This window comes from Lepidothrix coronata, unplaced genomic scaffold (genome assembly GCF_001604755.1).
Source record: "Lepidothrix coronata isolate B3197 unplaced genomic scaffold, Lepidothrix_coronata-1.0 Scaffold18, whole genome shotgun sequence".
In the NCBI taxonomy this organism is placed as follows: Eukaryota; Metazoa; Chordata; class Aves; order Passeriformes; family Pipridae; genus Lepidothrix; species Lepidothrix coronata.
The window spans coordinates 630,092-643,131 of record NW_016690198.1 but is presented as its reverse complement, the minus strand read 5'-3'; the positions used below and the strand labels follow the sequence as shown (position 1 = coordinate 643,131).

The window sequence follows — 13,040 nt, the reverse complement described above, 5'->3', positions numbered from 1 at the left end:
ACATGTTCTTGTATAAATATCTGTATTTACTGCTGATGCATTTTCCTTAGAAATGTATTATACTGTAAATAAAAATTCTGTTATTAACATTACAGAACTCCATGTAATCAGCAGCATGCATCAAAAGGCCTCTGATAGCTGTATTAAAGTCTCTTTTCCTATTAAGAATCATACTAAATCACAATATAAGCACTTTCCAGCATAAACTAACAAAATGCATTCTGTAAGAGAAAATAATTGTATTTGAGTGCCTGTGTAAAAATGAGGAAGTATTTTAGCCGTAAAATACTAATGCTTTTCTTTTTTATCTGCTGTCATCCATACTGCAATATGTTCAACCTTACTGGCAAGCTTATCGCACTAATTATTACTACATCTAGTGGTTCAGTTATTTTGATGATTACTGCAGATGAATACCCCAAAGCCAAACTGTAATGGTATAAATCAGGATCAAATGTATTCCAAATATACTACACTCTTAAATAAGAATCTGTTAATTTGATTTTTATTTTCCTTGTAAGTGTGATATAAAAAGGTGGGTATTTTAATTAGTATGTATCTCCTGTAAAGTTTCTCCTTGGCAATTCCATGAAAGAAGCAGACTTCACGTTGTGAAAATGAGCACAGAACTGCTGCTGTAGTGGGCTTGTGAACAATGGTTTTATTTGCTCCCACGTAAAATACCTGGAAATTACCTGAGAGAGCCCAAGTGGTTTTATGCATCTTTCTTAATCCATACACGTTGCACAATTTTATATTATATTTACACATAAACACTGAGTTGCATGACTCACAAATTTACAGTAAATTTTATGCCAGGACAATATGAATTATCATTAAATCCAAACAGTCCTGAACAATGCAATTCTGAACACATTCATTGCATATCTGAAGTGCATTTAATTTGGAACCAAATCTTGTCCTCTCTTTTGTTTTCTCATATGAATTTTAATACTTATATATGAAAATACAAATGTCTGTAGATATTTTTATGTCCTAACATATGTGGCATAAAAAGTGTTTTGTTTTTCATTTGAATCCACCTATATATCTTACATTAAGTAAGATAAAAGCAGATCTAGAGAAGTTCTAATGGGGGGGAATTGCTTCATGTTAAAATGTTAAGGTAACAGTCATCAGGGTTATCTGCAGAGGTAGTGCCTCTTTTTTTTTCTTTTCTTTATTTTACATCTTAGTGCTGAGCAGATACCTGGTATTATTAGCGTGTAAAGACATTATAGTATCTCCTATGCAGGTGTTTCTGTTGGATCAGCCAAAAAATGGAGAACAAAGACAATGGAGTGACTTGTGGTTGGCACACTTTGTATGAGAAACATTGGGGTGATGCTAAGAGAGAAGGACCTTTCATTAAAAATGGTGTTAAGTTTCAGTGTGTCGCTTTTCCATTGATTCTTTAGATTCAGGAGGTATTTCTAAGTCCTCTACATGTGTGGGTTTTGATTCATCACACTTGTAAATAACTAGAATCCAACCCTGCTTTGCAGGTGTTGAGGTTAGAAGTCAAAATCAATTATTTTCTCAGAAATTCTATCTTGTTAGTCAGTAAATCTTTAGAATAAATTCCTTAGAATAAAGTTGTGTTTAATGTCAGCTTCCTCAGAAGACTGCATTCTACCTCACAGATGCAGAGGTTTTCTTCAGTGTGCAAATGTGGTAGCTGTGCTTCCATCTGGGGACCTAGTGTAAGTTGTCTGCTGTGACTTCTCCAATCTGTTATTGATTATGAGTATTTTGGCCTGTGTTTCTCAAAGAAGGTAGGAATGGATCAGTAATAACGGTAATACAAAGGAATTAGACTGTGCGCTGCTTCTGATTAATAGGCTTTTAATAGGGTTATTTTGCAGGGAAAGGATCTTACTTTGCAACATTTAAATGTCTGGTTACTGTTTGGCTGTGAAGTAGCTTACGTGCCATATTTGAGGCCATCTATGTGTGTTTTTTAAAATGTCATCTGTATTCATATTACATTCAAGGGACAGTACCAAGAAACAGTTTCTTTCAAGACCTTCTACCAGTATGTGGCATATAAGTCTGTGACAAGTGATATTGCAGAAGGTCATGTCACTTTTAACTGGTTGCATTAGATCCTTCTGATTTCCCCAGTGCTATTCCTTTGTTTGATTAATACTACTTGATTTCAAGCAAGGTATCAGAAGCATAATTTAGAGTGAATATTCTCAGGGCAATCTAAGATTTTTACCATAGAACTTTTATTCAAATAAATCTAACATTTTATTTTATCTCCATACGCTTTTTCTTGTCCACCCTCTCTCCTCTCCCTCCTTCCCCATCTCCTCCTTCCCTCCATTATATCTCCTCCAGGTACAATGCTTGACACAGGCATCCAAATAACTACTGTGTTCATTTAAAACAGAGGGGTACATGTGCACTTTATTTGAATAGAATCAAAGCAGAATCAAGGCAGAAAAAATTCCATTGTGGGTTTTTTTTCTACTGCATTCCTACTATAATGTTGAAGTGAAATCTGTGTTCAGATCCACCGTGCTTCTCTTCAACAGCCTTGCTTTGTTCTACAGAAGTAGACTGTACTTCAGTATACAGCTTTTATAAGGCTTCACGGTGTTTCTTCCTATATCATAAGACTATGAAGAATCTACTTACCTTGTTTTAATTGTGGCAAAGTTCTGAAAACGCTTGTTTTGGTGGTTTAACGAATTGTATTACTGTGTCTGTATTGTGTGTATGTTCATGTGTGTCATGTTTTTCTGCTCTTCCTTTTGAATTTCAAGACACATGAAAGCATGGGCTATATATGTTTCATATACTTTAAAGAATTATTTGTTAATCTTGGGCATTGGCACACTTTCACTACATTTTATTTTACTACAATATCTGAATTCTGTTTTTCTTTCCAAACAATTCAGTACTCCAAATCTCAATGTAACTGATGATGTGACTAACCTAGTACTAGACCATACACTGGTAGTGACTTTTGAATTAAAAAATTGAATGGAGGAGCTGGAAATCTGGGATTAGTCTGATACTTCAAGTAATTTAAAGGACTTTTTATGCCCTTTGAACAAGTTAACATTTTGCCACCCTACAGAAGCTTGTAAAGTAGTTTGAGATCATTAGGTGGAAGAAAAAAAACAACTGAGTCTGAAGTAGTATTATCCAGATAATTTGGAGTAGGTATTGTCATGCAAGGGATTTCTCCGCTATCATTTGCAATAACTTTAGAGATTTCCAAGTCAACTGATTGTCCTATTGCTAACTTTAATGCCAATGTGAGATAGGCATTCAGCTATTCAACCCTGTCAAGACAAAGAATTTCTGGATGTACGTCAAAGAGATGTTTAAGTGTTGAAAAGTAAGAGACTCACTGAGTTTAGTCAGCTCCAGGTGTTAGTGAGTATGTGAGCCAACAGATCTGTTTTATACCTTGGGTTTTAGTCAACTACTGATGTAGTTAAGTGGTTTTTTTCCATGTGGCAAAATTGATTTAAGAGGGTTTCCATTTTGCTGCAGCCCTTAACAGTTTGTTTTCGTCCTCTCTTCTCAGTTCACCATTTTCTTAGTAGAGCTGGTGGAGTGTTCCTGGAGCTGCTTAGTAAACTGGGTCACTACATTAAAAGTTTGAGATGCGGTTTTTTGAAGAACTCAGCCCAGTGATGCAGTTTACGGCTCAGCTCTCCAAAGATTTGGAGCAGGCCAGGGAAGATGACAGTCAGCTACCAGGAGAGGGACAAGAAGGTGATGTAGGTGCATGGGAAACAGGAAATGCCTTTTTTTCACAGGGAGGTCAATGAAGACAGGATTTCTCAGACACTTCCAAATTGAATGTGTAAGATAGTGTACTGAGCTAAGCGGGAGCTGACATTCATTTCACAAATGTGCTCTCAGCATTTCCCTGTGACCAAAACTCTCTTGTCACTGTTTCTGATCCCCTTTTTTTGAGCAATGGAGCAGACCTGGCCTAAAAGGCCAACAAAGAACAGGAGGGAGACTTCTTTATGGATAGTGGCTAGAGCACAGCCTGGATTCCTTCTTCAACCTGAGGGGACTCAGAAGTACACCTGCCTAGCTGGCTTCGGGTCAGAGGCTACAAAAACTTTGGTCGGTCAGGCTCCTCCTGCTAAAATTGTTGTTCTGGGCAGGAAGGAATTCAAGAGTAATTTCTTCATTGCTTGCATTATACTTCCTCCTTGTGCTTTTGGGCATGCTCACTTTCTATGGTTGCTTTGTGTTTCTAGTTTTATCTTTGATTCTAAACTCCAAGACAGAGCAGGCAGTAGACAGAATTAGACATTCCTTTCCCTCCAAAGTACTGTTGTCAGAGGTGTTTTGGAACAGAGTTCAAACAAGGAGGAGCATCTGAAACTGGAAATGTTCTGAACTGTGCAGTTGACTTGCATGTCTGCACAGTGTTCTACTAGATGTGCATGTTACATCAAACCGTGCATTGTTAATGTTTTGCATGGGCCCATGTAACATGACTAACTGTGACCTTCCTGATGTTTGAGCTGAGACAGGAAACCAATACACACACTTTTGTTTTTCCATTCTTCTCTTACCTGAATTTGGCTCTAGGATAGTGTAAAAGTCCCTTAAGTTCTTGGACATGGATTTGGGAATATCCTTACAGCTGTGTTTGGAGGCTGATTATGAAATTATAATTTTAATGTGTTGTCTTAAATGACAAATACACTAAAATTGTTTGTAGCTTCACCTATATCACGTAGTAAACTACCATTTTAGTTGGCAGCAAGTTTGTAAAATAGGCCAAGTTATTATTGTTTCATATCAGTGAGTTTTTCCTTCTCTTTTCCACTCTATGCATATTTTATAATAGGTAGTATACGATTTTTGCATTCATAATAGGACACTGGGCTAGATGAATCTTTGTTGACCTTTATTATGGCTCTTCTTGTATCCTAATATATACTTAGATATAAATAAAGATCTGAAGATGCACATTATTTTCTGGTTATAGGGAGGTACAGCTTTTTTTCATTCCACCAACAGAGAATTTTCCTCTTAGAGTCATTGATCACAGTGTCATGAGAGAAGGATTTTTGACTTTTAAGTCTGAATCTGCCAGTGCTCATCTTTGGAAAGTCATTTAACCTCTATAAAGTAGATTCAGTGGTTCATATCATGCTCATGGTGTGATTAATAATTATAATATTTGTAGAATGAATTGAATGTGTGTGTGTATTTCCCAGTGCTAGACTGAAGAACTTTATATGGAAAAATACACAGATGCAGATATGTGGCAGCTGCAGCTAGCAATGAATGTGCATAAAGTTAAATGCACAGATTGTATAAAATTACTATTAAGAAACACAGTGCTAATGCTGATAGAGCATATGGAATACATAATTGTTGAAGATTATAAGGAAATAAACTACTGTGAATTTATTCCCAGCTTTGTATTCTTCAAAAATCTCTTGGTGAATACTGTAAATTCTATTAAAAAGGTTGCACTTTTATGTAGGTAACAGTAAATTTGAAGTGAGCATATGTGTGTGCCGTGTAGGCACCAATGGAGCTGACAAAGGATTCCTTTAATTAAAGCAAGCATATACTGAATTTTGAACTACCTTTTAAATACTTAAATTGTCAAGCAAGCATTTTGTGCAGGAAGGATTTTCAGTATATAATTCCCTAATGTAGGTCAATTAAAGTTATAATGCTTTCCTAAATTTGAATCTCTAGATCAAGTGTTTTTTCCTGGTTGTACATTTTCCCTCCGCATTTATTTCAAGTGTTAATAAAGTTTTCATCTACAAAAGGCTTAGAATTGACAGAACAAAACTCTACCTTTTTAAATCATGACAACTACTACTGTTTCTGTCTGCAGGTAGTGGAGGACATGCTAGAGGACGAGGAAGAAGAGGATGACAGAGATGACAAGGTAATTATGTTTCCTAGCACTTGGGTATCTGGGGATGGGAGAATTTAGACATGACACTGTTTTTACCGACAGTTAAAAAAGGAGTTGAAGTGTTTTAGTCCAGAAAATTGGACAGATCTGTTTATCATCCTAATAATGCTACAGTGTGTTGCAGGAAAGCATAGAGATCTATAAATCCTGCCTTTTTTTTTTTTTTCCCCCAGTCCAGAGCTGGGTCAAATATTTTTCTGCCAGGAACAAAAATAATTCAGCATGTCTGGAACTTGATAGCTCTTGTGAAGATAACTGCAGCAACAACTGTTTTTGAAGGACAAAAATTCCTCCTGTCTTGAATATTACAAATAGGACTGCACTTCAGGTGAAAAATGATGTGGAAATAGCAACTCCATACGGGTTAAAGTTGGGATATTGACATCTAAAATTTTCAAAGAATTACTTGGTGGGAGAACGGCTTAAATGTTTTGCACTCCATATGACATTTAAGTAATCACGATTCTCCTAGACATGCACTTGATTTGAAGTTTGCATTGTGGCCCTGCAAGGTGGGAAACTGTGGGGGATCATTCAGCTGTTTGAGTGGATGTGGTTCAGTTTAGAGGCTGCTGATTGGGTTGAGGATTGCAACCACAGTGAATAACAGCTCATTTCCACATTTAGCCCGGCTATCAGACTGCTTGGATTGGTTGTCCCCCAGGGAGAGGGAAAAAACAGAGAAAAGAAATTAGAATGACCTTCCACCACTGAAGCAATGGCTAGCACTGGCAGGATGGCTTTCTGGTGAGACAAGTGCAGTGAAGACAGCCCCTTTGTTGCTGGTATTTTCCTATCAGAAAGGTGGTATTTGTGGAAGAAAGGAAAAATATAGTTTTACAACAACTTTGTATTAAAATTCAGATTATTTTGACCTTCACGGATGTTCCCCCCACTTCTCTTCTAGTAAAGCAATTTTTTTTTTTCTGAAAGGAGAAAAACAGTGTATTTATACTCTTGACCTTTTTTCTGGCTGAGATATACATTTATATGAAGAATATAACAATTCATATGCTGGCAGCAGCATTTGAAATGTCAGAAAATTCACCATGATTAGTTAATACCCTGAATGATTATTTTTCTGTTAGCTAACATCTAAAATATGAGAAATGATTTAAAAAAAGATTATTTTCCTTGTTCCATTGCCAGGTCAAACATTTTAAAATTGACAGAAAGCTATTATGTGAAATTCTTCTATACGCCACTTAAATTGTTAGCTACATAATTTCAGAATGAGCAAACATTGTAATAACAAAGACCTTCTTTTACAAAACACATATGCGACGGTTTTTAACACTAAATGATATGAGCATCCACTTCTGGCAATAAAATACATGATTTATTGCAAGGGTCCATCATGTAGCTGTGAAGAGCTTGTATTTTATCTCAACATGCTGGCTTTGAATCATCATTTGTTTTCAAATAAACACTGATCTGCCATCCATTTGAGGCCATTTTCTCCTGTTTCTTTCTGCTTTATTATTAGAGCTGCTGCAAATGTATGATACTAGTAGTGTGTGTATTCCTGGATATTTTAATCACTGTGGTTAGTTCAGAAAGAATACTGCTTGACTGCTTGTAGTTTAAGCCAGCCTATGTAGTTACTGCTTAGTGGGTTTTGGAAATTGCTAGACAAACTCCTTTAAAGGGGAAGATGAGGGCGGGGGTCAACCCTTCCTCCCCCCAATTCTCTGGTGATTAGCAAACGCCAGGCAAAACATACCTAATTAGAAATATCACTCTAGGTTTCAGTGTTGTGATCAAATATTCAGCTTTCTCAAATTGACACTAGAGTTCAAACATTCTTCTAGATCTAGTTACCAAGGTTGAATAAAAGTGAGTACTGACATTACTGTGTGTGTTCAGTGAGCCCTTTTATTGAATATTTAAGAGCTGTCTTTCTATACAGAAGGTGTTAAGGTTGATTTTTATAAATTCAAAGCTGTCTTCGTTATTGCAAATGTTTTGAGCTCTCAAGATTGAATATGCTGTTTGAATGGGAAAAAAAAATCTTACACTTCTTAAAATAAGCATATGTGGACTACCACCTATATTCAGTATGTTTGCAGCATGCATTATTTTACACTAGGGTTGTAAATTATAAGCACATGCTTATAATTGTTTGTCGTTCAAAGCTAGTAGTCTGCTTTTCCTTTCTGGTGCGCTAGACATACTCTCATACTGCTCTTCTTGTTATGTATTTTTGGCTAAATGGAAGGATGCACTTCTGTGTTATTTTAGTTCATGTATAGGTTTTCTTAAAGCTATGTGCAAAATGAAGTTTCGTGAGAAAACAAATGCAGATTTTGTAACACCAGCTGATAATGGCCTCTGGCTTTTATTATTTCTCTTGGTTTTTTTCATATGGCATGATAGAAGATTCAGGAAAATGAATCTTCTTATGCGAAGAAAGTTACAAGAATAATAAATGTGCCAAAACCTCACTTTAATTGAAACTGAAGCATATGTTGCAAATATGTAAAATACATCCCAGCTGTTTGACCATGGCCAATGTCTTCGCTCCCAGATTACCACAAGGCAGCTATTAGTCCTGTAACCTTTGGACTTAACAGTAAATGGGACATTACGCAGAACAGGAGCACCTGTTTTCCATTTAATGAAGAATCCTTGCAGGCTTTACCTAAACCTGTCCGTATGTTTCACTTAGAGATTGTTGTGGGATTATGAAGTGTCTTTCTTTAGAGCTGACTTGGATAGTAGTGACTTGCTCACAGTGAAAGGGTAACTCTAGCTACTTGATGAGGTCGGCATGGGCTGATGTTGGTTATGTGTGATGGAGGGGCATTGCTCAACATCCCTAAACTGCAGAGTTACAGAAGTAATAAACTAAGGATGATGACTGCTTATATGTATGTAATTAGTTAATGTAATGCATTTTGTTAATAATGGTGTGGAATACTGAAAGGAGTTTGACAAGGTAGATTTGCACTTACCGTGTTACTTAGTCTTATTCTAATGTTCTGGATTTTAGTAACTTCTTTCACCATCTGCTGCAGTTAAGGTAGGGTAGATAGGACTGTCAGTTTAAGGTCAGAGGATGTGGGTTTTTTACTGGAGAATCATAACTTTCATCTTCACTTGCAATATCAATAGTAAACTAAAATGGCAGGTATGCTTCTTGTATCAGTTACAAAGTGGTGCTTAGCAGTGGAACACTTTTTTCCTAATACTGCTTCTTTGTCATGTGGCCACTGATAGAATATTTAGGAATTGAAAGAGATGTAGTTTGTTTGGCTCAGGCATTTGTCTTTCATTTGATACTGGTTTTTCCAAGAAATAGTATTGCATTCTGCATTCTGTGTGTTCTGTAATACTTGCTAAACCTATGCCAATCCCAGATATACAGTTTAATCTGATTTCTCTCTCTTTCTTCTTATTTTCTTTTCTTTTGGCTCCTTTCCAAACACTGGTTTATAGAGTATCTTAGCAAATAAGAGTCAGTTAAATTACATTAAGTCAATAAGCTATCAGAAGGATTTTTACACAGTTATGATAACAGTGGTCAATATACATAATCTAGGTATCTAAGATTTTAGTTTGTCATTTCAGAAATTCACATATGCTTTTCAAATAGCTTTATTCTTTGAACAAGCTCCAGGTAAAATATCAGATAATCTCAAAGAATTTAAGCTCAGCATTTTGTGGGAAGCCCTCAGGGTGCCACAGAATCAGGCTAGTGGTAACTGTTACTATTGCAGACTTAAGTGGAGGAAGATGCACGGTATGAACACTATTTTATTTTGCCTTTTTATTAACAATATCAATATTTTATTCATAAAAAATATTCCAATCATTTGCACCTTTGGCTACTCTCTCTCTAGGCTTTCATTCTTTGAAAAATTCTTCTCAGTTCTCAGTCAATGTTATTGTACTTCAAGATAAATAGAAGCTTTTATAATAAATGATAGTTGAGTCAAATTAAAATATGTTTTAAAGCTTTTAATCATTGCTGCTGAGAGGTACTAACTTTGTTCTCAAGTCAAGACACGTTTGTAACCTGTCTCAGAAGCACGCCCTGTATTTTTACTGAGAGTAGATCATGAAGAGGAGGAAGGATAGCACTGATGTAGCCTACATTTTTTATATTCCATAAAAGAGAAGATGGTGATCTATTATAGTGGCAGTTATTTCCTGTAAAATATGTGGTGGAAAAATGATATTGAGAAATAGAGTGAATGGAGTCAAACTTCTCAGTGCAGTTTTGTTTCAGCTCAGTTTAGTTATTCATGTAGAGATAGTGATAAGAGGAGTGTAGTTTTTACAAAAATTGTACTTAATAGGAGGATTGATGCTCTAGACTGCTTCAGCCCATACTCTGGAATACCAGCTGATGCTGGTTTTGATCATTGGATCACGTCCAAGTCACAGCCGTGGAGTTACTTTTGCTTGGATATAGCTTGCATCATGTGGAGCCTTTGCACAGCAACTTCCACAAAAAGCAGTTTTCTTCCTGCCCTATACTAGGACACCGTAAGAGTTTTGTCATCAATGTATGATGTACCTTTGAAAACAGGTAATTTGAACAGCCTTTGAGAGGTTTACTTTTAATGAGATCAGGTTTCCTTGTCCTCGTACAGTTCTGAAATACTATCAAAGTTATTGAAGTAAACTAGGTATTAGTGAGATCAGAATCTGATATTTATATCTGAAGTTATGGTAGATGTTTAAGAATGTGACATAGTTTTGCCTTACATTTTCCTTCTACCCTTAATTTTATTTTTTAATGTAACTAAGCAGATTTAAATTCTTTGAGGCAAAAAAAAGGACTGTTTTCTCCTCAAAAAGCAATTTTAAGGTGTAGTTAAAAACATCTGTATGGTCTTCTCTGTGACTTGGGAGAGAAATGATGAGTGTTAAAGGAAACAACCAAAACACTTTACTGCAGGGTTTTCTTGGAAACCTTCCTACGTGTGCAGATTGGTTTACTCCTTAGCTCCATGTGGCTTCAAAATGGTGAGAATGGACTATTCCTCATTTTCTAACAGAATTTCTTTAAACTGGTTTCACACAGAATCATGAGATCTGAGTTCCATTTAAACTACTGTCATGAACCACTTGCAGCTCTAAGCAAGCCATGTAGTCACTGATACATGAGTATTTGGCAGCTGCCTGAATGTTTCTTCAGGTTTATTCACAGCTCCCTATTTTAACCTTCCAAAGAGGAGCCCCAAAGACCTGTTTTGGAGAGATGCCTTTTGAACTTTTTCTACAGCAAAGTGTAGAGCAATAAAGAACAAGTCTTCATCTAAGTCCCTGTTATAGGTTATAAATCTGAGAGAGAAATTTTTCTTTCCCTGTAAGAGAAACAGAGTTTGAATAGGGAAGGGGGAAGGGAATCAATTAGCCTTACAAAAGAAATGGCTGGCCAGTCTGCATTCCATGCTAATGGCCCATCGATTGCTGGAGTGAGGGGGGGAAGGTTTTGGGATTTGGGGAACTGGTCTCCAGGACAGAGGACAGGTCAGACTGCAGAGTTCTCTTGCCAGGACGGAGACAGGGACTGTGTCCGGGCATTTCTGGAGGAAAAGCCTGGGAGCCAGTCTTTCTGGTTCTTTCGTCCTGGTGAGGCCTGACCACCAGCCTTGCACCGCCACTGCCTCGTGACTCCAGCCGGGACCTACTTGTTGTTTTTTTTTTTCATTGGAGAGGTCTGTGCTTGCTGGGAGAGAAGGGGAGAGCCTTGGAACACCGTCATCTGGGAACAGTGAGTCCCGTAGGGGTGAACTGCTTTTCCTTCTGCCTTTCTCCCATTGGGGGAAGGGTCTCCGTTTTCCTTTCGTCTTCTCCCATGATCCGAGACCACCCCTCAGACCCCCTCCCTGCGTGGTGACCACCAGAGCCCAACAGTGCCCCCCCTGCAGGCCACGATTAGGACTGCGCTCAAGGACAGAGAAGTATTCATTCAGACTTTGTGTTGTTGTTTTTGCTAGGATTACTATCTAATTTTTTTGTGTTCTGTTACTGTTTTTGCCAACATACATATACCTTTTAATAAAGGGTTGTTATTTCTTCTGTTTTTTCCACACTTCCTCGATTAAAGCCCCTTAATTTTGAATTTACAATTGCTGAGAGAAAGAAGTTTTGGTCTGTCTCATAACTCATCCTCTTTAGCAAACATTCCAGTCTTATCAGACTGTGACAGTCCCACAGGAAGCAGAGATAGTAGTGGATAAGTGTAGTGGCTTGACCCTGGCTGGATGCCAGGCACCCACAAAAGCCAGTCTATCACTCCCCTCCACAACTTGACAGGGTAGGGAAAATACAACAAAGATTTCATTAGTTGAGATAAAGACAGGGAGAGATCACTCACCAATTACCATTGCAGGCAAAACAGACTCAAATTGGGGATATTAACTGAATTTATTACTAACAAAATCAGAGCAGGATAATGAGAACTAAAACAAATCTTAAAAGCACCTTCCCGCTCACCCCTCCCTCCTTCCCAAACTCTGTGTCCTGCCCCCCAGTGGTGCAGGGAGACATAGAGTGGGTATTCAGTTCATCACACATTGTTCCTGCTGCTGCTCAGGGAGAGGAGTCATTCCCCTTGTCCCTCATAGGGTCCCTTCCAGGGGGCCAGTCCTCCATGAACTTCTCCAGCTTCTCAACATGAGTCCATCTCAGGGGCAGCTATTCTCCACAAACAGCTCCAACGTGGGTCATTCTTCCATGAGGTGCAGTCCTTCAGGCATAGCCTGTCACAAGGTGGGTCTCCCACAGGGTCACAAATCCTACCAGAAAAGCTGCTCCAGCATGGACTCCTCTCTCCGTGGGTCTGGAGGTTTCTACCAGGACCCTACTCCTTCTTTCAGGCATCCAGCTACTCCAGCGTGAGTGTCGTCCAAGGGCCTCAGGTGGATCTCTGCACCCCCGTGGTCCTCCATGGGCTGCAGGAAGACAGCCTGCTTCACCATGATTTTCACCATGGACTGCGGGAGAATCTCTGCTCTGGCGCCTGGAGCACCTCCTTCCTCTCCTTCTCCACTGACCTTGGTGTCTGCATAGTTGTTCCTTTCACATATTCTCACTTCACTCTTCCCTGCAATTACGTCTGTGCAATAACTTTTTTTTATTTCCTTCTTACGTATGT

General features: G+C 38.0%; 1 protein-coding gene across 7 annotated transcripts in view; it reads left to right on the top strand.

The window, feature by feature from the left end:
* MCTP1 (multiple C2 and transmembrane domain containing 1) overlaps nt 1-13,040 on the top strand; it is a 177,056-nt gene that overhangs the window by 132,491 nt on the left and 31,525 nt on the right. For 4 of the 7 annotated variants that reach the window (XR_001873544.1, XM_017807237.1, XM_017807236.1 and 1 more), the window contains one exon: nt 5,846-5,899. Coding sequence is in view for 6 of the 7 variants with exons in the window: in XM_017807237.1 (XP_017662726.1) it covers nt 5,846-5,899 (54 nt within the window). In the remaining variant the exon portion in view is untranslated. The other 3 variants (XM_017807240.1, XM_017807241.1, XM_017807239.1) reach the window with 3 other exon arrangements.